Genomic DNA, 23,822 nt, shown 5'->3' with positions numbered 1-23,822 from the left:
GCTCAAAGGGCAATCAATTAGTAAACACTGTTTTCTGTTTCCACAAATGCAGAATAACAAATCTGGACTCTTTATGCACAGATAGCTCACTTCCATAAAAGGCTACTGTAACTGATATTATAGCTGTGTAAATGAGCTCTCACTGAACTTTCTGTCCAGCTTAAAAAAAAAAACACACTAGATGCTAATTGCTAAGAACAAGTAGAAGAATATGCTGGGAAAAATTAGAAGGAAAGAAAATATGCGATATATATGCTGTCCTGTTAATTTACTTTTAAACACTTTAAACTGCTAGAGAAGACTGGCTGCCCCTCTCTCTTTCACAGGGCCAGCTTCCCCAGCGCATCCCCCAAGGCCGAGTAAGTGTCCTCTCACTGCGAAGCCTGGAGGATGTCCTACCTACGCAGGGTCAGTCTTCCTCTGTGCTCTCGAAGCACTTCCCCCATGCCTCCTTCACAACAGGTTTCACGTTGAATTGTCAACTTCTGCCCCAACAGCTTTCCGGGTCATTCCAAGCAAAGATCAAAGCTCTTGCCCTCATTTGCAATAGGCTTTCTCATTGGACTCTATGTATCCTACTGGCTTCCTAGCTGCCCCAGAATAGGGCCAGGCATCCCAGGTGTCCCTGGGCCAGCTTCCGCAGCTCTTTCGGGTGTTTATTTAATCACCACTGTCGGTGTTATCAGGGAAAGGGGGAGGGAAGAGGAGAAAATGAAAAGAAAAAAAACAACAACTCCCTAGCAGATTTATTTGAAACATGCCAATCAACGTAGGCAAACTTTTTGACATCTTCCCTTGGCGTTGATAGCCAGTGAATTAATTCCCTTTGAGGTAGGTTCAAGTGAGTACTTATACTTTCGAAATTATTAGCACCCGTGGGGACACCACGTGGCTTCTTCGTGAGGCAGTGGCCAGGCGGGGCCGGAGGGTGGGCAAGCGCTGGGCAGTCGCCGCCGGGGGAGGGGCTGGAGGGTGGCGCGCAGCCCAAGCTCTTCCGGACAGCCAAGGCCACCCCAGCCGACGCGGCGGCGGCGGCGGGCATGGCAGAGGCGCGGCCGGGGCGGGCGACGGCGACCGGGCTGCAGCTGAGCGCGCTGCCCGACCACTCGCCGCTGCTGCAGCCCAGCCTGGCGGAGCTGCGGCGCAGGGCGCGGGCCGTGGGCTCTCGGCTAGCGACGCTGCCGCTCACCGACTCTTTCCTGCTGCGCTTCCTGCGCGCCCGGGACTTCGACCTCGACCTGGCCTGGAGGGTAAGCGTGCCTCGCCGCTGCGCTCCACCCTACGGACAGGGCTGCGTAACGCCGGTTGTGCTGTCCCGAGCCGGGGAAAGCCGAAGTGGCGAGACGGATCCCCGTGGGAACGCGCCCCTGGCGCGCTGGGCAGCGGGCTCGGTGGCTCTGGGTGTTCTGAGAAATCCAGCGCTGGCTCATTCACTTTCTCTGGGTCTTGGAAACGGAAAATCTGGCAAAGCCAGGGCTCTCTGGGGTGATGGCCCCTTTCACACTGGAACTCTGTCCTTGATGAGTTTCTGGAATTCCTTTGGGAAATTTCTCTGGAAAGAAATTCCTTGCTTCTCTAGAAGAAAGCTGGTGATGAGAGCGTGGGGAAACAGCTGAGAAGTTAGAAGCTTAGATTTATTACATTACATTTTAGCAGGTAACTCCACGTGTGGAGGGGAGAATGAAATTGCCAATAAGATAGAAGGTCTAAAGCCAAATTCTAGCGAAATAGTGTTATTATTAGTAATCCTAAGTGTCAAGACAGTAAAGTAGTCCAGTATATTTTGAGTGTAAGAATGAGGCTGTTCTTTTGTGTTTCCAGGTTGGGTAAGAGAAGAGGTGGTGGGAAGACAGGAATCAGAGAGATGCGGCCTTTAGTTTTGTGACTTTGAACTCAGCATTCTCACCTGTTAAATGATGGTGAGAATGCCTACCTCCTGGACTCCTTTCCACGACTGACCAGTTGAACCGAGTCAGACGTGCGCAGCGCAGAACAAGCAAGCACTGAGCAGCTGAACGCCCTTTCTCTGAGTGGCTTCTTCCACGTCAGGCAGCGGCGGCTAGAAAGGCAAGAGCAGTGTGGTAATAGCACAGAATCTCAACGTTTCTCCGTGTGAGGGTGTTGGGTTGCTGGTAACTAATTTTTAATTGAAACAGTAAAGACTACAGGTGGTAAGAATAATCCATAAATAATAAAAGAGTACAAAGGAAGTTTCTAAAAGTAACTTTCTAAAGGAAAAAAGTTCCCCATCCTATTCCTTAGTTTGTCAAGCCGTCTACCCAGGTAGTTACCTGTCTTGTTCCTGTTTCCAGGTAGAGCCGACTTGCACACAAGCATATGTATGTATTTTACACTGTGCCTTTTTAAAACCTAATGTATCATAGAGAGCATCGTATGTCAGCGTAGACGCATCTGTTGAAATGTGTATATACATTTGTTCTTTTGTGGGCCTTGTGCTCTTCCTTGTATGAATATACTGTGTTAACATTTATTGAGCAATCCCTGTTGTTGGACGTGGACGTGTCATCAGACAAGGGCAGAGATGCCATGCATGCTCATCATTCCGCGCTCAGTGGTTGGTTTTTGAACACTGACAATTTGCCTGGCCGTACACGAAATGCAGTGCACAAGACGAGTGGGATGTCTTCCATCACCAACCGAATATTCTGGTCTGTCTGCCCATTTGTCTTTGTGCAAAAATGGGACTATCTCCTTGTAAGACAAGGTCTACCTGCAGAATTGCCAGATGAAGTGAGATGTGTACTGGTGCTAATTCTGTCAATTTCGTGGTACACAATGGTGCCTTTTCCCACATATCACCACACACGCTCTGTTAACCAACTTTATGATCTGTGTGCCAACCTGCTGGGTGAGAAACTGGTTCTCATTATTGTAACGTGCATGTATGTAATTACAAGTGAGGTTAATTGTCTTCTATACATTTAAATGTTAAAATTCTTTTCTCAGTAACTCCTTGTTTTTGCCATTTATTTTTCCAGTTTGTTTATATAACATAACATACATACAATATCATATTTTTATTCATAAAACATCTTTATGTATAAAAGCAAATAGGCTGTTGTCCTAGTTTGTTGTGTCGATATTGCTGTTTTCTTTCTGTGCAGAATTTTAGTTTTCATGTAACAAATGTACTGGTGTGATTGTTCTCTTATTACCTCTGGGTTTTATGAGCTCTTCTTTCCAAAATTTTCTTAAGTAATTTACTACTTCTCTTTTTTTTTTTCTGATGTTGGACTTGTTGCTCTGCTAGGAATTCCTTGATGTCAGGAATGAACTAGGAATTTGACTTTATTTGTTTTCTTTTGTTAAATGGCTACCCAGGTGTCTCCACGTCATAAGTAATAAATTAATAATCATTCAGCAGATGCCAAATATTAGGGCACAATCTCAGGTCCTAGGGAGAGTACAGTTTGAGGCACTAAACATATATGAGGGGGACCCAAAATCATGCCCAGAATTTATTTATAAAACATTGTGTATTCTTACATCTTTAAACTTCAGACACCTTCACAATACTCTCCATTTGATGCAATACCCCATCAAGACCTTTTTTCTACTGCTCAGAACAGTTTTTTAATTCATCAATTTTGATGCCTTGTTGTGCTTCTGCCATTTTTGTTTCACCTCTTCCACATGGTAAAACATTTCCCTTTGAGGGCCTTTTTTCCTTTTGGGGAAAAAAGTTGTTTGGAGTGAGATTGAGTGAGTAAGGAGGGTGGGGCACAGGGTCATGTCATTTTTAGTTAAAAACTGCCAAACACTCAGCATGGGGTTGGCAGGAGCTCTTGTAAATCATGCCTCACGAAGATGTGTTGAAAAGAGTCTTTAAAAAAATTGACTGAAGCAGAACGTTGCCTCTTATAACCACAGCAGTTGGCACACTGATACAGATGGGTTCCTGGAACACTCACCTAGTGGGGGAAGCCTGTATTATAAGGGGGTCTCCCCTCCAGAAGATAATTCTGGTTTTTTGAGGGTCCCCCCTCATATGTTGTAGAGGTAACTAACTACAAAACGTTTACGGTTTGTTGTTGATTTCCTTTTGTTTGCTTTTTAAGAGGAATATCTTAAACACAGACAAATGTGGTACCAGTGCAAAGGAGTTGAGGGGGCTGAAGAGGGTAAAGGGGGTCAGATTTATAGTGACAGGGAGATGAGACTTTTGGCAGCGAGCACACACAATGCAATACACAGGTGATGTGCAGTTATAAAATTGTACACTTGAAACTTATACAGTGTTATGAATCACTGTCACCCCAATAATTTATAAATAAAAAAGACAAAAACAAAAACAACAAAATAGAAGAATAAAATTTACCTCCAGCCTTTGCATCATATATATATATATATATATATATATATATATATATATATTCTTTATGTTCCTGGATTGTTTTCATTGCACCCTATCCTTGAAGAATTTGCTGGTAAGGCTGTGTCTAAATCTACTGAAGAGAGTGGATCAAGTTCAGTTAATTCAACTCGAATTTCCTTGTTTATAATATAAAAGCCCTGTCGTTTTATTGTACAAAGAAACTTCAATAAGTCCCTCAGCTGTAATGTAATTTCTCATTTTCTCTGGTTTTTATATTTGAAGTGATAATGAATTAATGAGGTTTTTAGCACTTGAGTAGTTTTCAGAGTGCTGGTTACTTTGTAGGTAGTATTTGCTAGGGTTATCTCATTATTTTCTCATTTTAGAATAAACTGAGATGCAAAGAGTTAAGTGACTTGTCTGAAATCACAGTAAAGTGGTAGAGCCAGAATTTGAACTTGTGTTAAACTCAGGACAGACTGTGATCTCAGGTATACTACACTTGTCTGTTTTAAAAAAATGAACATAAAAACATGACTTAAGTTTTGTCTGTTCTACATATTCTCATGAATTTCTGCCTTTCACAAGTAAATAGTCCAGTTCCTTATATTTTTGCTCTATGTGGTAAGTTTTTTATCCTCTAGTTAGTTATGGTTTTCCCAAAGACTTGGACACTTTCAAGGCACCATTGACTCTCCCTGCTAATGTCCCACTAAATGTAGCTTCTTTTATAAATGTATCATATCATGGGAGTTTCAGTCTCCATTCTGCTCCTGTAGTTATTGCCCTTAAACTAATATATAACTAACTTCTCTGAGCTTTAGTCTTTTTAATACATAAAATGGGGTAACAATAGTTACCTCTCAGGCTGCTTGTGAGGACGAATCGGGAGTGATGCCAATAAAGGCTATGAAATCTTCACAAATATGGTTGTTATTTTGTTTGTACATGAAAATGTAAGAGGAAAGCTACTCTATTATAAAGCACAGTTAAAAGAAACCATAACTTTTTAATTTACTCATTCCTAATTGTGGTACAAATTGTGGTCCTTTTCAACAATGATATTTACTTGCACCCAGTTGTTTTGTTGTTGTGAGCTTTGGGTCATTTGTTCAATAGTTGCGTTGTAGCATTTTGTCATTTACATTATTTGCTATGTCAGTTGGATCTTTGAATTTATTTGTCAGTGGAAAAGTAATAATCAAAGATCCAGGTATAAGTATTTTAATTTTGCAAAAATTATAGGTCAAAGGCATGCAAGTTAATTGTGAGTCTTTACAAAAATCATCTTCTCAAGTGTGTGGATCCTGCTGGTTTCCTCAGGCAATACAGGGGTTCCCTTATGCTCAAGGGTACTTTTGGGGAACCCCAGGGATGCCTGAAAGTGTGGACTGTACCGAACCCTATATATATAGTACATTTTTCCATATGTATATGTTCCATATACATACTCCATATATATTCTATATATATTTTATATAAATATACATATTTATATATTTATGTATGATAAAGTTATTGTATAGGAAAATAAAATTGTTATTTCTATATAGGAGCTAATAGGCTGCTTCTAGCATTTTGCTTACATCAGAATTTAAGGAACTATTTTTATGCCTGTGAGAGCTATGAGAAATGTAATGAGCATTACCAAATGCTAGTAACACTTATTTTGATCCCCCCTAAGGGAGCATGAGAGTAGGTGTTACGTAAAGGAGGAGGGAGAGAAATTCATCTCATAGTACTAGGATGACTGTACCACAACCATCTACAAAGTGCCTTTCATTCATTCACTGCTTTAGGAGACTGCTATTTAGGTCACCAGTTATTTCTTGGTTGGCAAATTTATTGACTTTTTTTTTCTTACCTCTGTTGCATTTAACTCTTAGAAAGATACTCTTTTTAAAATTAGTTAAGAAAAGTTAATTAAGTGTAGAAATGAAAGAGAGGGAGGAAAAGATAGGGAGACAATATCAGAGAACGTGAATGAAAGGGGAAGATAGAGAGAGACACACACACACACACACACACAGGTGTCTTTTCCTCCCTTCTGTGCACCATAGCAATGTTTCTCCTAAAATCCAACCAGCTTCTCTCTTCTTCTTCTGGCCATTGGCATTTCCTGTGGCTTGGACTTTCACTCTCTAGTTGTTTTTTAGAATTTATATTTGTGGAATTCTGGCTAAGATAGAGGTGTAGGTAGAACTGCTTTGCTTCCTTGCACAACCAAAAGAAGGATAATAACCAACTAGAAACATTCATCCACACTGGTAGGAGGGTGGAGATGGGCAGCCTGGGAAGAGAGGACATAAGACAAGGTGGTGGACCCCATAGGTGAGGCTGTGGGTGATTGACTGAGTGGTCCCACATTTGCACAAAGATAAGCTGGGAAGAACAATTGAGGAGTAAAACCATGGAACCCAGGGTTTCAGAGTGGGAAACTAAAGACTCAAAACCTCTGGCTGTAAAAATCTAAGAGGGTTGTGGGGAGAGAAACTCCCAGTCTTACCGGAGAGGCCCACAGGGTCCTAGAATGTACATAAGCCAACCCACGTGGGAATCAGCACCCAGGGCACAATCTTCTTGTGGGAAGCACCCTGGGTGCTGACACTGGTAATCAGGATGCTCACAGAATTTATGGGAGTTCAGTCGAAAAATGAAGGGATAAATGAAGGCTATCCAAAATGAAAGAAAGGAAATAAACAGGGAACCAACAGGGAAGAGAAGGAAACTGGGACTCGAATCAATAATTTTGAACAAAAGGAAGGAATAAACATTCAACCAGAACAGAATAAAAAGACAAGAATTCAAAAATATGAGAAGAGGCTGAGGAACCTATGAAACAACTTCAAACATTCCAACATCTAAATCATAAGGGTGCCAGAAAGAGAAGAAAACGAGCAAGAAATTGAAGTTATTTGATCAAGTAATGAAATAAAACCTCTCCAATCTGACAAAGGAAATAGACTCCCAGGGAAGTCCAGGAAGCTGAGAAAGTCCCAAAGAAACTGGATCCAAGAAGAAACACACCAAGACACACCATAATTACATTACCCAAGATTAAAGATAAGGAGAGAATCTTAAAAGAAGCAAGAGGAGAGGAGAGAGTTACCTACAAAGGAGTTTCCATATGACTCTCAGCTGATTTCTCAAAAGAAACCTCACAGACAAGAAGGAGTTGGAAAGAAGTATTCCAAGTCATGAAAGGTAAGGACCTACATCCAAGATTGCTCTATTCAGCAAAACTATCATTTAGAATGGAAGGGCAGATAAAGTGCTTCCCAGATAAGGTCAAGTTAAAGGAGTTCATCATCACCAAATTCTTATTATATAAAATGTTAAAGGGACTTATCTAAGAAATAGAATAAGATCAAAGCTACGAACGGTTAAATGACAACAAACTCACAACTAGCAACAACTGAACCTAATAAACAAGTACAAAAAAATAACTAAGCAAACAACTAGAACAAGAACAGAATCGCCAAAATGGAGATCCCATGGAGGGTTATCAACAGGGAGGGGAGCGGGGAATGAGAGAAAAGGTACAGGGAGTAAGAAGCATAATTGTAGGTACAAACTAGACAGCAGGTGGTTAATAATAGTGTAGGAAACGAAGAAGCCAAAATCTTATGTGTACGACCCATGGATGTGAACTAAGGTGAGGGAATGCTGGTGGGAGGGGGAGTACAGGGCAGAGGGGGGTAAAGAGAAGGAAAAAAATGGGACAACTGTAATAGCATAATCAATAAAATATACTTTAAAAAATTTATATTTGTAATTTCTCCTCTGGTCATTTACTACTTTGTTATTACAGTTATAATGTTTATTCCAGTGACTCTGAAAAACTCTCAAATATAAAAATGTGTCCTTTCCTTTCATCTGAACTTTAGTTTCACATTTCTAATAGATCTTTTTAAATTCAAATACAGGGTCCAGCAGAAGTAATGCCTACTTGAGTGTGGTTGGTAGGGTAATAATATAAGTGTAATAATTTATCATTTTAATTTGGACATTTTACCCAAAATGTCATATTATGTACGTGCATGTGATATTATTATGACACATAATTACATGCTTATGATATTATAATAAAAGATTTTGTAATAAAAGGGGCATTATTGTGCCAGACCCTGTATATTGCCATTTTAGAAAAATTGAGAATGCTGAAAATCATAAAAAAGAAAATTAAAATAAAGTAAGTGTAATTTCATTTTAGTATTCTCCACAATATGCTGGCAATGTTTGTATTATTTGTAAATGTGGAGTAGCCATTATTGGTGGTTCTTTTAGAAAAAAAAAGGAGAAAACAGGATTCCTTCACACAATATTTTGTCAAGACCTAATATCCAGGCATAGAGTTTCATAGTCCCTCTGAATGAATACTACTATTAACGAAATTGATTTTTGTTTTTTTTCTATTAGTTGAAAGTATAGCAGTGGTATAGAGATGTTCCTTTGCATCTTTGATTGAGCTTTTTTTGTGGGAAAGAAAATAAAAAACAAAAAATTCTAGTTATCTTTAATGTAAACCTGCACTAAATACTTGGCTGAGCCAATGAACCCAAATAACTTTCCCTATTATAACAGAACTAACCACCACTCATTCTGCCTATGTATGCTTTCCACACACCATATTCTTTTGGACCATAAGATGCACCTAAGTTTTAGAGGAGGAAAATAGGGAAAAAATTTTTTGAAGTGTAAAATATTTAATAACATAAATAACATAATATTTCACCAATGTAAATGTAAACAGAACTCCACAGCAGCACTAACAATCATTATTCCTCCCAAATTTGGGGGGGGGGGAATATGCATCTTATAGTCCAAAAAATACAGTAACTCTAGAAAACAAGACTCATCAGTGTTAAATACTGAAGATCACACAGGTAATAAGTGGCAGTACCAAGGTTCTACTGAAGGGGCATCCTGGGAACTGAACCTTTCACTGTACGGCACGGCCCATGTGATCCAGTTGTCATCAGTATGTCACTTCCAATGAGATCAGGGGTTCACTGTGGTTGCTGCTTTAACTCAAGTGCCAAACACAGTGCGCGGAACACTGTAGATACTCAAAACGTATTTGTAGAGTTAATTTATTTGATCGATTTCTATTCTTCTCACAAAGACTAAATAAAGGTAGATGTTTCAGTTACCCATTGCCAGGTAACAAATCTCCCCAGAATCTGGCGGCACAGACCACAGCTTTGTCTGTGATTCTTTGTCTGTGGGCAAGGCTGAGTAGGGATGTTTGTCTCCGCTCCACAGAGCATCTAAGTAAGACAGCCTCTCTTCACAGACTTTGCATTGCATAACCTTATATGGTATCTGGATCCTGGATAGTAAGAACAGAAAGTCCCAGACTTCTCACACACCTAGAGGGTGTCATGTCAGGCCAAACTCTGTTAGTCAAAGCAAAATGTGAGGCCAGCATAGATTCAAGGGGAAGGAATCAAATGGATCCCACCCTTTGATGACACGTGTGCACCAGGGTGAGGGGTCGTTGGCAGCCATCTTTGGAGGCCATCCATCCATCACAGGAGACAAATAAGTGTTACTCAACTTTGAATTTTTGATGGACTTCTATCACTTGAAGTCCTTGATGAAAGAAACTTTTATTTTTTATGCTAAAAGGAAAACGGCAGATTAAGATCTTGACATGATGGGTGGCAGGGGCCACATTCAACGCCAAGGCTTTCCTACCATGTTTACAAAATGCCTACCAAGTATGCTGTCTGCTGACACTTTTTATTTTGTTTTTCAGTTACTGAAGAACTATTACAAGTGGAGAGAAGAGTGTCCAGAAATAAGTGCAGATCTACACCCTAGCAGTGTTCTTGGCCTCCTGAGGGCTGGCTACCTTGGGGTCCTGAGAGCCAGGGATCCCACCGGCAGCAGAGTTCTCATTTACAGAATCAGTAAGTCAGACAAAGCACTTCCACTCGATTTTCCTTGATTGCCATACAGAGGGCTCTGGTGAGACCATGTGTAAGCATATTTAGGTTTTTCAGGTTTAAATTTAGGTTTAACTCATATTTTAACGTCCCATAAGAGTAATAAAACTGGCAGTTGTGAGAAAATCAACAAAAACCAATGAAAATCCCACTTCTATTTTTCCACACCATCAACTGTATAAAATAGGAGAAAAAGAAAACACAGAAGAGAAACAGTAGGGGAACGATGAAAAAGATCAAGGGAAAATGTTGTAAAAACGTGTAGTGGGAAATGGAAATCAAAGTTCTGAACTGTAACAAAGTGGTAGACAAATTCTAAGTTGTCTACGTTTAGAAGCTCTGAACTTCTACCACATAGAAGCTGTCCATTCTGTTCCCTGACATACATACCAAGCACTGAATTAGGGCAGGTGGTAGGTGTTTATTAAGTATTTTAGAGTGAGTGAGTGAATGCGTAGTTGGATAGCACCCAAGCTGCAGAGCGAGGTGCTCATTCCCCCGGATGGAGAAAGAGGCAGTGGGGAAGCAGAAGACACTGTATTCCACGTGCTCTGCCTGCTCTTTACTGCTTCCCCTGCTCACTCTCAGGCCTCCCTAGTAGTTCCTGTAGTCTGGCAACCTACAATTCCTGCCCCTTCCTTCGACCTGCGTGGGATGAAAAATGGCACTCAAGGGAGAAGGGCACGCACCACCTGCAGCGTGTTCCCGTGGCCCAACATTTTATGATCAGAATCTTATGCATTATAATCTCACAGAAACTTGTATATTTTTAAAAATTTTAGGGAACTTTAAATTATGTACAGATTCTCTTTTCCTACCTGCTTATAGATAAGATGGGTGCCTGTTATTAGCTGTTTGATTTCTTGCAAGAAGACACTGCATTTAATCCTTGAAAAAGGGTCAGAAAACTGAGTAGAATGATTCTGTTTTGTTTTTTTTTTTTTGCTCCAGCTTCTGTGTGTCAAATGCAGCTGAGTTAGTCATGAAGTCACTGGACATCTGTTCAGAGACAATAATAGACATCGCTGTCTTATTGCTCCAGTGGCAGTACGGGATGTTGAATGAAGTTCTTTGAGTTCCTTGGGGCAGGGTTGCCAGATTTAGCATAGTACCTATGTTTTATATAGCAACTAAACCTTTATTTTATGAAAATAGAAAGTGTGCATTTACATTTGAACTTCAGATAAACAACAAGTAATTTTTGGTATGCATGAGGCATACTTAGACTAAATATATATATTCTGTTTACTGGACATTCAGCTTTAACTGGGCACCTTATATTTTACTGGCAACCCTGCACGGGGATTCCAGGAACGTAACACTAAAATCAACAGATGATTCTTTCTGCATGCATCTTGGCTCTGCACTGCCTGGCCGAAGTCTTCCTCGTTTGTCCATAAAGTAACTGGGGCAAATTAAGTCATAAAAATGACACCTTAATAATGAAAAAGCAAATGTGCTACTTTGATCATAAATGCCTTGGCACTGAATAAAGTCTTTTATTGTTAAGCAAGGGTCTCTTATAGTATGCTCATTTCTAAGTATACTGTTTAACTCCAGGAGATTTTAGAATCAGGAAAAACATGCAGGCGTACTGGTGGTCAGAGAGGGTATGCAGCAAATCTCCTGTGTGTCCTGTAGAATAATGTGTCATGTAGAATTACATGTTATTCTAGGGTAAGAAGGAGAAACTCAGAAGAGTGTTACAAATAAAATGAAAGGATGCAATAAAGATTTATAAATTTTCTAAATTTAATTGCATTAGTGGGAGGAACTGAAAAAGGGAATCTGTGGTAGAGCTTTTGGACAGAACGTTAGCCTAACTACTTTCCGACCAGGTACCAGTAAAAGCAGTGAAAAAGTGCCCAGAGCCTTTCCGCAGTTTGACAGGGCACCCCAAGACTACAGTTTTGCCATTTCTAGCATGAGAGGGTACACAGCTGACCCTCGGACAACATGGGTTTGAACTATGTGGAGCCACTTATACACGGATTTTTTTTCAATAAATATGTGCAGTACTGTAAATGTGTTTTCTTTTCCTCATGATTTTCTTAGGAACATTTTCTTTCCACTAGCTTACGTAGTAAGAAAACAGTGTATACTACTTATACCATACAAAATATGTGTTACTGGGCTGTTTATGCTAGTAGTAAGGCTTTCGGTCAATAGTAGCCTATTAGCGGTTAAATTGAGGGGGAATGAAAAGTTATACTCGAATTTTTGACTGCCTGAGGGTCAACACCCCTAACCCCTGTTTTTCAAGGGTCGGCTGTAATTCTAAGCCTTTTGAGACTCACTACTATACTAAAGCAGCAAAAGTAAAATTTAACATTAAGCTTTGATGATGGCTTAGTTCTTCTGAATACAGATTCTTAGGGATGCGTTGCCTGGTTGAAATCTCAGCTCTGCTGTGTTCTAGCTCCATGGAGAGCCATGTAGCCATAACACCAGTTTCTCATCTATCAAGTAGCACAGTATGAACCTAGCTCATAGGGTGACTGTGAGCATTAGTCCTGTGAGATATAGGATTACTGTGAGATATAAAAAAACATAATTAATGTATACTGCCATTACCTAGTATACAATAATGACCCGGTAAATGTTAGATACATGTTCGAGAAGGAATTAATATTTTAAGGCATGTTTTTCTTGTGCATTCAAAAAAAGTTGAGTCCAGACCAGAGCTATCCAATGTGACTATGACGATGAAATGTTCTACAGTAGCCACTAGACACCACAGGCTTTTGAGTACTTGAAATGTGGCTATTGCAACAGAGAAACTGAATTTTTAATTTTGTTTAATGTTAACTAATTTAAATTTAAATAGCCACATGCGATTAATGGCTACCATATTGGACAGCACAGGTCTTACCATGCTGGCTGGCGGAGAAATTCAGGAATATAACTATTTTCTGAACTGCAGACTTTCAGTTATTCTGTTTATGGGTTTCACCCTTGTCGTTGTCAGCCAGTGTCTGAAGCAGTATAGGACATATGAGTTGGACTGAGTACTCGAATTCAAATTACAGGAATCCGAGGCTTTTAAAACAAGGGGCAATTCTATTGGGCCTTCGTAGGAATATTTCTGATGATCCCTGTTCTTTCAACATCTTTACATTTTCAACATCCTTTACGTTTTCCCAATGGGTAGACCCTACCCATGGACATTTACATCTGTTCCGGGTCAGCCATCCAAAACGAAGCAAAAGGTCCTAGTCATTCCCTGGGGATCCTCCAGCCCCAGCCATCCCCCCACTCCCGTCACTCTCAGCCAAATCCGTGAGTTCCTGAGGTTCAGCATCCACATTTCCTCACAGTTCCTCTCAGCCGACCCTGGTTTCACTGGTTCCACTCCCACCTCTCTGCTGAAATGACCTCAACAAATTGTCAGTGACCTTCTTTTCACCAAATCCAGTGGACATTAAGGGGCATCCTGTTTTACTTGACCTCTCAACACATCAACATAGCAAACCAGTTCCTCTCTCTCTCTCTCTTTTTTAGCAAACAGATTTTACTTTAAGGGAAGTTTCATGTAAAGGATATTTTAAATCTAGTAATTTAAAAAAGGAGAAAATGAGGAGAGACAACTGATTTAAAAAAAAAAGAAGGTGTGTTTACACTCAGGCATCAAAAGAATAACATTATTATAATTCCTGGAAAAATTCAACAATGTCTCAAATTTGAAATAGTCTAGTACTTCTATAGAATTGTAAAATAGATATGTAATAACATGCAAATGTGAAATTTCTTACTCTGATTTAAATGAACAATGGATGTTTTAAGACTATTTTACCTGAATCTTTTATTTTGGGAATACAGTGTAGTTACATGAGTATTAGAACAGATATAGTAAAATTTTGTTGATTATAATCCTAAGGGGAGGAAAGGCTTTTATGAGAAAAAATTCATAATTACAAAAATTAAAAGAAAACATTTCCAAACTACTGATAGTAGCATTAAAACATCACAAAACTAAGTTTTAGTTTCAGTTTGGAGTAGATTTATTTTTGTTTAGGAGATCATTATCATTTAGATTTTATTCAAATTTAAAAATGTGTTATAAAAACTTTAATTTATGTTCTTACAATTATTGCAATCACAAGTATTATGTGTTTTAGAAGAATTACTACTGCATACACACCAATAACCATACTTTCTAGATCATTCCTCAGCATGCCCTCACTTTATATAATTTAGGTTGGTTCAGCGCTTTCTCTTTCTCGAGATACCCTCTTCTCGTGGCTTCTTTGACGCCAGGTTCTCCTGGTGGTGTTCTCCGATTTAACTGCCTCTTCTTAGTCTCCTTTGCTGGCGTCCCCTATTCTATTCACCCTTTAAATTCTGAAGTTCCTTAGGACACTGGACTCAGCCTTTTTTTCTCAGGCTACTTTTTCTCTCGACCACAGCAAAGATAAACATAAATCAAAGATAATCCCTGTCATAAGCTCTTATATAAATACAAACAATGCCCCAATATTTAACTACCCCCGTTACCTTTGTTCCCAAGGATTCATACAACCGACTCCCCGGTCTAGGTGCATCCAATCAGACATCACACAGCCACCATTTTAATATGTCCAAAATGACGTATCATTTTTCCAACCAAAATATTTTTTCCATTGTTTCCTATCTCAATAAGTGTTACCACCATTCCACCCAGTTGTCCAAGACAGACAATTTGGTATTTTGAAATTTTACTATTACTTAGTCATGAATTTTTTTCTCTTTTCTTTCACCCTGTTAGGCACTCCGTGGACCCTTCAGTCTGAAGACTCTCATATTTTTTTGGCTTTGGAAAATTTTTCCCTACTGCTATTCTTCCTCTCTCCTCTGTGTCACATTCTATGTAATATTGATTCCCAGAACTCCAGTTGGTTGGGTTTTCAAACTTCTGGATCTAGCTGCATGCTTCTCAGTTTGCTTCCTCTCTTTTTTGTGTGCCTGTGTTTCAAAAAATGTTACAATTCTTAGCTGATGCATGTTTGTTTGTTTTTAAGATTACCCGCTTGCCTGTCAGTCACTGTCCTTTCTGCATGCCATCCCAGGAATGCCGGGGCAGGGGAGAGGAGGAGAATGTCAGTAATTTCTCCTCTTAGCTTAGGCATTCCCTGTTTCTCCCAGGTGTGGGCAGCTACGTGAGCGCTTCTCTGACTTTGCTTTCCAAAGCCCACACTTACTGTTCTAGCCTGTCAGGGCATGACTCTGCTACATGCTGCTTGTCAGTGAGTGGTGTCAGAGACATCAGCCAGCCAGCCTGTCCTACTCCTCAGGGATTTCCTTTTGCAACCTCTCTGGTTACTATAGGGCCCCAGTCGCTCCTCGTGATGCAGGCCATGCTTTTCCCATTTGCAATATGTCTGAGTTCGGAGCTCAGCAAGAGGCATTGCCATCTTTAGCCACCACCGTCTCCTGCATGATTTGGGCTGTGGTTTCCTCTGGCAAACAAATGCAGCCTGCATTTATTCTTTTCTTTTTTTTAGTCACGTGCTTTTAAAAATCTGTTCTGTGCTAGAAGCAGGCACATGTTTTGAGGCCACCAGTTAGATGTGCTATTTAATTCATGATCTTTGTACATGTTCTTATTTTTATAGGTTAAGTCTAAAAAGAATTAGTTTCCTTTTGCTTTCTGATTTTTTACACAATGCTGAGACATGATCTTTTTTATTCTATTTTTTTAGCATACTGGGACCCCAAAGTTTTTACAGCTTATGATGTATTTCGTTTAAGTCTAATCACATCCGAGCTGATTGTGCAGGAGGTGGAAACCCAGCGGAACGGAATCAAGGTTGTCTTTGACCTGGAAGGCTGGCACTTCTCTCACGCTTTTCAAATTACCCCAAGTGTAGCCAAGAAGATTGCTGCTGTTCTGACAGTAAGTGCACAGTTGAACCTGTTGGGATTACGCGTCCGATCGATTTTAACTTAGTTATGTGTTATGTAAAGAGAAGAGTTAGTACATTTATTAGAAAATCAAATGAAATTTTAGAAATGATACATAGAATGCAATAATGCTAAGAGAAAGTAAAGTGTTTTTAATTCATAAAAGAAAGAATGTTGCAACACATTGTAAGAATATATTCAAATTTGTAATCACAGTATTTAAACATTCAAACAATAATTTGTGTGGTGACTTTTTCTTTCTGTCATTAAAGTTCTCTTTCTAAATTTTAAAAATTGAATAAAAGGTAATATTTATAGCAGTGATACAACAAAATGTCATAAGTCTGGTAGGTATAAATTGATACAGTTTTTATTTTTTTGATTGTTTTAGAAATCAAAAGCTTTTTTAAGTGGCCGTGATTTTTGACCTAGTAATCCTGTTTTGGTGAACAGAGCCGAGGAATCATCTTAAATGCAGGAAAGACCTTGTATATAATAATAATACTTGCGTACCGGTACTTGGCTAAATCCTCGGATGAATCACCATTCAATGGTCACACAGTCCTATGTTGTGTGACTATTACTTTCCCATTCTACAAATTAGCTAACTATAGCACAGAGGTGATAGCAATGCCCAAGCACATTCGTTTTGTCGGCAGGGAAGCAAAGGTTCCAGTCCCAACCATGTGAATTAAAAGCTGTGCTGGCAGCCAGCGTTGCCTCCTTTATGTAAAGATAGGTGCTATGGCATCAGTTCTTATAGGATAAAATTAGAAATAGCTTATTTGTTCAGAAATAGGAAAATGGCCACTTAAGTTATGGTACATCCATCTGATGGATTATTGCAATGCATTAAAACTCATGTTGTTTCTATAAATTATATCAGTGGGGTAAAACAGGATACAAGTTATTTAGAGAGCATGTTAGCAATTCTGTTTAAAATAAAATTATGCATAGGAAGAATCTGGAAGGAAAATTCTCCAATAGATAACACATCTCTAAAGGCTTTTCATAAAGGAAAAAAAAAAGAATTTTGTGTGAAAGAACCTTGGCAGGAAATGTTTGTATATACACTGTATATCTTTGGGTAGGGAAACTATTGACGAGATTTTTGTCTTTCAACTCTCAACCTTTTAAACCTTCTGAATAAGCCTATATTACTTTTATATTGAAGACTTATACCGGTGTCAAAAATTTAAGACTGTGTGTTTGTTGTACTATTCTTTAACTTTTATGAAACTTTAATTTTTTTCAAAATAAAAATTTGAGGGAAAAGTTTTCTTATTAACATCTAAATAACTCATTGATTTAAGTTGAACATTTGTATGTGATTGGGAAGAAATGTTTATGTCTTTTTAATGAAAAAATGCAGGTATTTCTTAAAGCACTTTGCCTAAACTACAAAATAAATACTTTTTAGGGAACTTTTCTTAATCTAGTGACAGTGAACTATAAAGCAGGCTATGTCGTGCTGATGGGATAAATAATTTGGGAAATGAAACACATGTAGGTGATGTTGTAAGTTTAGAAAATGTTCAAAGAAGGGACTTGTCAATAGAAATATATATTTATTCATGCTTTCTTATTAATAAGATTTTTCTTTATTTTCCAAAGGACTCCTTTCCATTAAAAGTTCGTGGTATCCACTTGGTAAATGCACCAATAATTTTTCATGCTGTCTTTTCCATGATTAAACCATTCCTGACTGAAAAAATTAAGAAACGGGTGAGTGAAGCATACTCAAGTAACGATTCCTCTCTACCAAATGTTCCAGTCCTTTCTCATTTAAGAACTACTTTATTAACCATCACATTGCCATTGGACTAATATTTTCTATTTATCTAACAAGCCAACTATGCTTATAAATTAAAATTTCTTTTCAATTTTGAAAAATCAAGTTAGTGATTCTAAGGGGTACTAACCTCCTGCACATAGCTGGTCAGAGTGCAGTATGGTATATTCCCCATAGAGGGCAGTGTAGTAATAGTTATCAAAATGACAGCCTTTGTGCTTCTGGGAATTCATCCTATTCACACATAAACAAAATTGTGTGTGTGTGTGTGTGTGTGTGTGTGGATTTATTGTAGCAAGAGACTGGAAATCACTATGTGTTCATTATCCAGGGACTGGTTAAATGAACTGTGAGATGTCGACACAATGCAATACAAGATTTTCAGGATTTATTGTAAAGTAAAACAAGCAAAATGCAGAAGAGTTTATGGTATCCTGCCTTTCGTATAAAAAGAGAAAAAATCAGGAGCTGTAGTTATAGATGCATTGAAAGTTCATTAAAAGGCTTAACAAGAAAGCAACCTCAGTGGTTATCTATGTAGAACAGAGGTGTGGACAGGGTGGATGAGGATAAGGTTGAGGAAAGATACACCTCATTGTGTATCTTTTATCTTGTTTTGATTTCTAGCCATGTGAATGTATTATCTATGCAAATAAAAAATAAGCATTTTAAATGATACATTTTAACTGAAAACCACAGTACCTGAAGTATGTGACTTAATGTCATGTTAGTTAAAGAAAAGAGGCTTGATTTTTTTAACCTACCTTGTTGAGCCTAATCTCAGGTGAAAATATAGTATCCTTAGGGTATTCATTAATCTTTAAAAGAGAATTTTTAAAGCATTTATCAAGAAAAACACTGGCAACATCTAATGCCTACAACCCCCCCCCCCCCCAGTTTTTAAAAGCTTCAACAATTTAAATCTCAAACATTATTTAAATACAAATGGTGATCATATAAGTTATAATACTATTTGGAATTTTCCTTATAAGTAAAATCATAGGTTATAATGCTTATTTAGAATTTTAAAAAGTAGTTTTTTATATTACAATGTAACATCTTACATGTGGTTAGAAAACTGTGACCCTAGAGATTTTTTGAGGTTATCCACTAGGTATTTGCATTTGTCTTCAACGAGAACCACATTTCTAAAGACAGCCCCTTTTCATTCTAGTATTTTTATAAAAGTTGATTCTTAAAATTTTTTTTTAATCTCTTCAATGTAGCCTGATAAAAGCTGGCTAACCTCTTTTTAACTCTGAAAGATCTAAAATTAGATACTTCTATTTGGGGTTATACTCTCGACAAAGAAAAACAAAAACAATAATAAACTGAACCTAATAAATAGGAGAAGATGAGCAAAAAAGAAGGAAAAATAAAAAATTGAGAAGTTAAGTAAAGCATTTCAGTAAGTCAATTGGTATGAAACAGACTTGCCAAAATGCAGGGGTTGGGGAGGATCCTAGTCCAGTCACTTTTCTCCTTTTCAATATTTTGGCAACACTCTACGAATGTTCTTATTTCCCACCCCCTGAGGAGAGGGTGGACTTTCTTCTCTATTAGCTGATGATATTCTAAACATTTCAGAACAAACCCAGGATCGAGGGCTGTGTGGCTCCTGAGGGCAGGAAGCTTGTTTCATTCACTTTTCAGTCCTCATGTCCTAGCACAGTGACTTTCAACTCCTCTGCCACAAGCATTTTTAAAACAAGCAACATCTGACTATTTAGTCAGGGACACTGACCTCTTTTCTCTTAGAGTGTCAAATAAAAAAATGGCAACAGCCAACACAACAATAGCTGGCTGATGTGAATGTCCTGTCCTACATGACCTATATATTTATATGAACATAAAAATTATGGTCATATAATAGAATTGCATCTTATTGGTCACATCACATAATAAAGTTGCATCTGATTGGTTAATTCTTGGTACCAGAAATCCTTATACACAAGTATAGGCACCTGATTTTTTAAGAAGTCACTTTGGAGCAAACAGGGTGGATAATTACTATTATTATTTTTCTAAATCTGTCCAAATTATACCTATTTTGTAGCAGATTAGCAAATAATATAATTCTTGGTGTGTGGCAGAATTTAAGTAATTAGTTTATGTGTGCCATGAGATGGAAATGGTTCGGAACCGCTCCCCCAGCACGTAATAGGCACTCACTAAATGATTGTTGAATGTTTTGGTGAACATTTTGCCCTGGCAGATGGAGAAAGGTTTTTTAAAAATATTTATATTTTAACAAGCTATGCTTTTAAGGTTGTAAATCTTTAATTTTGAGCACTATATGATTGATATTTATAGTTTAAAATATTTGAAAGTTTAAGGTTCTTTTTTTTATTTTAATTGTTGTTCAAGTACAGTTTTCTGCCTTTCACTCCCATCCCAGCCCACCCAGCCATCCCTCTCCCTTCCCCCCCATTTCCACCCTCCTCCTAGTTTTTGTCCATGTGTCCTTTATCCTTGTTCCTGCAAACCCTTCCCCTTTTCCCCTGAAATTCCCTCCCCTCTTTCCTCTGGTCACTGTCAGCCTGTTCTCTTAAGCAACATAATTGTCTCCTCATTTTGTACTAGCAAAGAATGTCCATCAAATGTACCATATAAATTATTTGCTATATACCTAATTTTGTGTGTAATATGTGCTTTTATCTCATATGACATAATATCAGTGGGACATGTTTATGATCTACAGAAAAGTCCTAGGATATCTGATATTTTGCTAATAATCACTTGTACATCAGGGAATAGAATATATAAACTATTTTTATTTAGACTTTTAAAAATCTACTTGTGAAAGAGGATAATAACTTTTTAAATAAATCTTATATAGTTGTAAGAATACAAATATAAGAAAACAGTAAGATGATCAGATTCATAAACAGCACAATCCAGACAAGTAAAATTCATAAGCAGAGGAATAAAGGATGTAGTATCTATACGTGCTCTCCTATCTTGCAAGTTTTTAGAGTACCTCATTTTATGGTGTTGATTTTCCATTGAAAATTCGCCTAATGTATCAAAAAGGCAGAGGACAAACCTCCTAAAACATTTTGGCTATTTCAGATTCATATGCATGGGGCCCATTACAAACAAAGCTTACTTCAGCATTTCCCGGCCATTCTTCCTCTGGAATATGGCGGCGAAGGATTCTCCATGGAGGACATTTGTCAAGAGTGGACACATTTTGTAATGAAGTCTGAAAATTATCTCAGCAGTATTTCGCAGACCACTTAATGAGAAGAGGTTATTTAATGTGAGTGCCTTGAGTGCCTTCTTAATTAAATGAGATCCTACCTGGTAACATGAATGAAAGAAGAAAAGTCTGTTTTAACTAATTAATGCTTGTCTGGCTGATCTTTTGTAATGAGCAACATAGGTATTTAGGAAACTACTTTTTAAGTGTATTTGCCTTTGAAGTAATTAAATGTTAATATACTTAAAAGCATAGAAGAGATTTCCTGATTTTTACACTTGAAAGTTCTCTGTAAAGTAGCTATTCATGGGTGCCTTTTTATGTTTCCAGAAAGTTTCATTTCAAACAAGTTCTTTTAGGACATTTGTTCAAAAACAAATGTATAAATAGTCCACTAAAAAGAATTATTAGCACAAATCAACTGATAATGAAAATCTATTAACAGCCATTTTGGGTAGGTGTCAGATTAGATTATAATTCAGATTAAAACCTGAATATGGTTTTACTATATTTACTTTTCTGTGAGCCAGCAGGATAGTTCATCTCAGGGAAATTCTATTTTAGCATATTTGCACAAAGAAACTCTTGATGGTAGAGTCTGTATATTATACATGGTTGCGTGTGAAATATATGGGCCTCTATGAAATGACTCGTGTTTATACAATTTTGAAAATATTCCAGGCAGAGTTAATGACTTTGTAATACAGTGTCTGCATTTTTATACAAATCAAGAATGTAATTTTGACTTCTGTTTTTGGTGATTCTTATCATGATTGCATAGATATTTAGAGACAGAACATTGTTTGGTAGTATGTATGGACTCTCTTTCTAATGGAACAATAACATGACAACAAAAGGAAAATCATATGTCTCCATTTTTTAAGTCGCTGTCACATACATCTGGAATTTTGGGGATTATGTATGAAATGATTTGAGTTTTATTATTATCTCAGAATATTCAAGCCAAATCATACAATTCACATTTACTTCAAAAAAATAAGTACTTGAGTTATAATGTATGTACCGCAGCTTATAACAAAAAATATTTCATTAATTGAGAAAGATATAAAGGTATGGCTTTCAACTTATGACAGTCTTTATAGTGTTTAATAATTTTAAATTCAAAAATCAAAGAACATACTGAAAATTTTGTTAGGCATTTGTTCAGCTTAGTTGGGTTTCTACATAAATCATAGAATAGTATCTTTGTGAAAGAGTATATAAAGGATGTTTTTCTTTATAAGAAAATTATTCTAATCAGGTCAGCTGATATTTATTTTTTGTACAGATATCTATGATAAAATTGAGAGTAATTGTGAATGTTCTTTAGAGAATGTGTTTTATTTTGATTTAGCTTTGGGAAATCTGACTTTACATTACAATTTTCATTAAAAATTAGGTGGTGCCTATTTTCTAAAGACAAAAGTTTTTCTTTGTTACAATAAAACCCTTTTAAAAGAGTAAAGAATAACTACAAAAAACTCGGGTTTACGCAGCTTTTATTCCTAGAAGGAGGTTCACATAGTAAAGTATCTTATCATTTATTCTGGGTTACTTAATACACTGACAAATAGCTCTGTAAAAGAATGATTATGTTAGCAGGTAAATAATGGACAACATTTAAGAATGTCTTTTAAATGGGATTCATTAGTGATGTCATTAGCAGTAAATAGTAATAAGTCAGTCAATAGAAGGACATTTTATTGTGGGACCTTGACATTTCTACAAAATGCAGCAATTCACTGAAGAACATTGGAAGAACAATGTGAAATGAGCAGGCAGTTTTGTGACGTGGGAAGGTAAACAGCCATCGAACTGTCCGTGTTACTTAACTGTAGAGGCACCACAGTACCTTTTGAAGATTATCACCACTTGCTCATTGTGTTACTGAACTGCATAATAATTTATGTTTTAATATTGTTCAAAAGAAAATAAAGATTTTTCACATAAACTATAGCTGTTTATTTTTTTATTTAAAATATAAATATTAGGCGTTTTTTTCCAAAACTGCTTTTCCTGAGAGAAGAGTTTAAGAAAAACCTACCACACCTAGTTGTCCACTATACAGAGTCCAGTTTTTTCTTCATCAGTTCTCATTTGCAGGCTGGTTTCCCCAACGGCTCTGTTCCACGCTACCTGCCACACTTTTGCTGTGCTTATCGGGACCACAAACTAATTTTATAAAACCGAGCCATGCGTACTCACTAAGTTAAAGCTTCTAGTGACAAAAGCCAGAATGTGCGACTTAATCAGATAATTTGATTTGGACACAATTTGCCCCTTAGCCTAGATTATGGTTTTACTTATCAAACTATATATTTTTCTTACACTGAAGTTCTAGAGCAAATATCTTTGTCACTCACCTAAATTAAGCCACAAAAGAGGTCAAACATACAAAAACACCAAAAACTCAGGAAACTGGTAAGGTGGTGTTGTCTGAAACACTCCTTATTGACCTGTATATGTTGAATTTTGCTATATTCAATACTCTGGAGGAACCATGAATTACAAAGACAGAACTAGAAATGATTGGATATAATCAGGGCTGACATCCCCACTACTTCTCTGGTTAGCAAGGACGCGGACGGGGGGGGGGGGGGGGGGGGGGGGGGAAGCACTCCAGTAACTGCTCTTTTCTATCCAAGTCAATTACATCAGTCT

General features: G+C 37.7%; 1 protein-coding gene across 1 annotated transcript; it reads left to right on the top strand.

Annotated features, from left to right (window-relative positions):
• The first annotated feature begins 995 nt into the window (after positions 1 to 995).
• TTPA (alpha tocopherol transfer protein) lies at positions 996 to 23,088 on the top strand. The gene is made up of 5 exons (XM_037058621.1): positions 996 to 1,250; positions 10,098 to 10,251; positions 15,966 to 16,159; positions 17,782 to 17,892; positions 21,032 to 23,088. Exons 1-5 carry the CDS (start codon positions 1,041 to 1,043, stop codon positions 21,200 to 21,202), a joined length of 840 nt encoding a protein of 279 aa, XP_036914516.1. The 5' UTR covers positions 996 to 1,040; the 3' UTR covers positions 21,203 to 23,088.
• Positions 23,089 to 23,822: the final 734 nt, after the last annotated feature.

The sequence above is a fragment of the Sturnira hondurensis genome, unplaced genomic scaffold (genome assembly GCF_014824575.4).
Source record: "Sturnira hondurensis isolate 20B ecotype Veracruz unplaced genomic scaffold, ASM1482457v3 Scaffold0010128, whole genome shotgun sequence".
NCBI classification, from domain to species: domain Eukaryota; kingdom Metazoa; phylum Chordata; class Mammalia; order Chiroptera; family Phyllostomidae; genus Sturnira; species Sturnira hondurensis.
This window is presented reverse-complemented; position numbering and strand designations above follow the sequence as displayed.

Bases quoted from the DNA above. Each gene is read 5' to 3' on its own strand.
- TTPA (XM_037058621.1), top strand. From the start codon at position 1,041: ATGGCAGAGGCGCGGCCGGGGCGGGCGACGGCGACCGGGCTGCAGCTG. The intron at 1,251-10,097 runs GTAAGCGTGCCT...TTTGTTTTTCAG, and splicing joins ACCTCGACCTGGCCTGGAGG to TTACTGAAGAACTATTACAA. The intron at 17,893-21,031 runs GTGAGTGAAGCA...TGGCTATTTCAG, and splicing joins CTGAAAAAATTAAGAAACGG to ATTCATATGCATGGGGCCCA.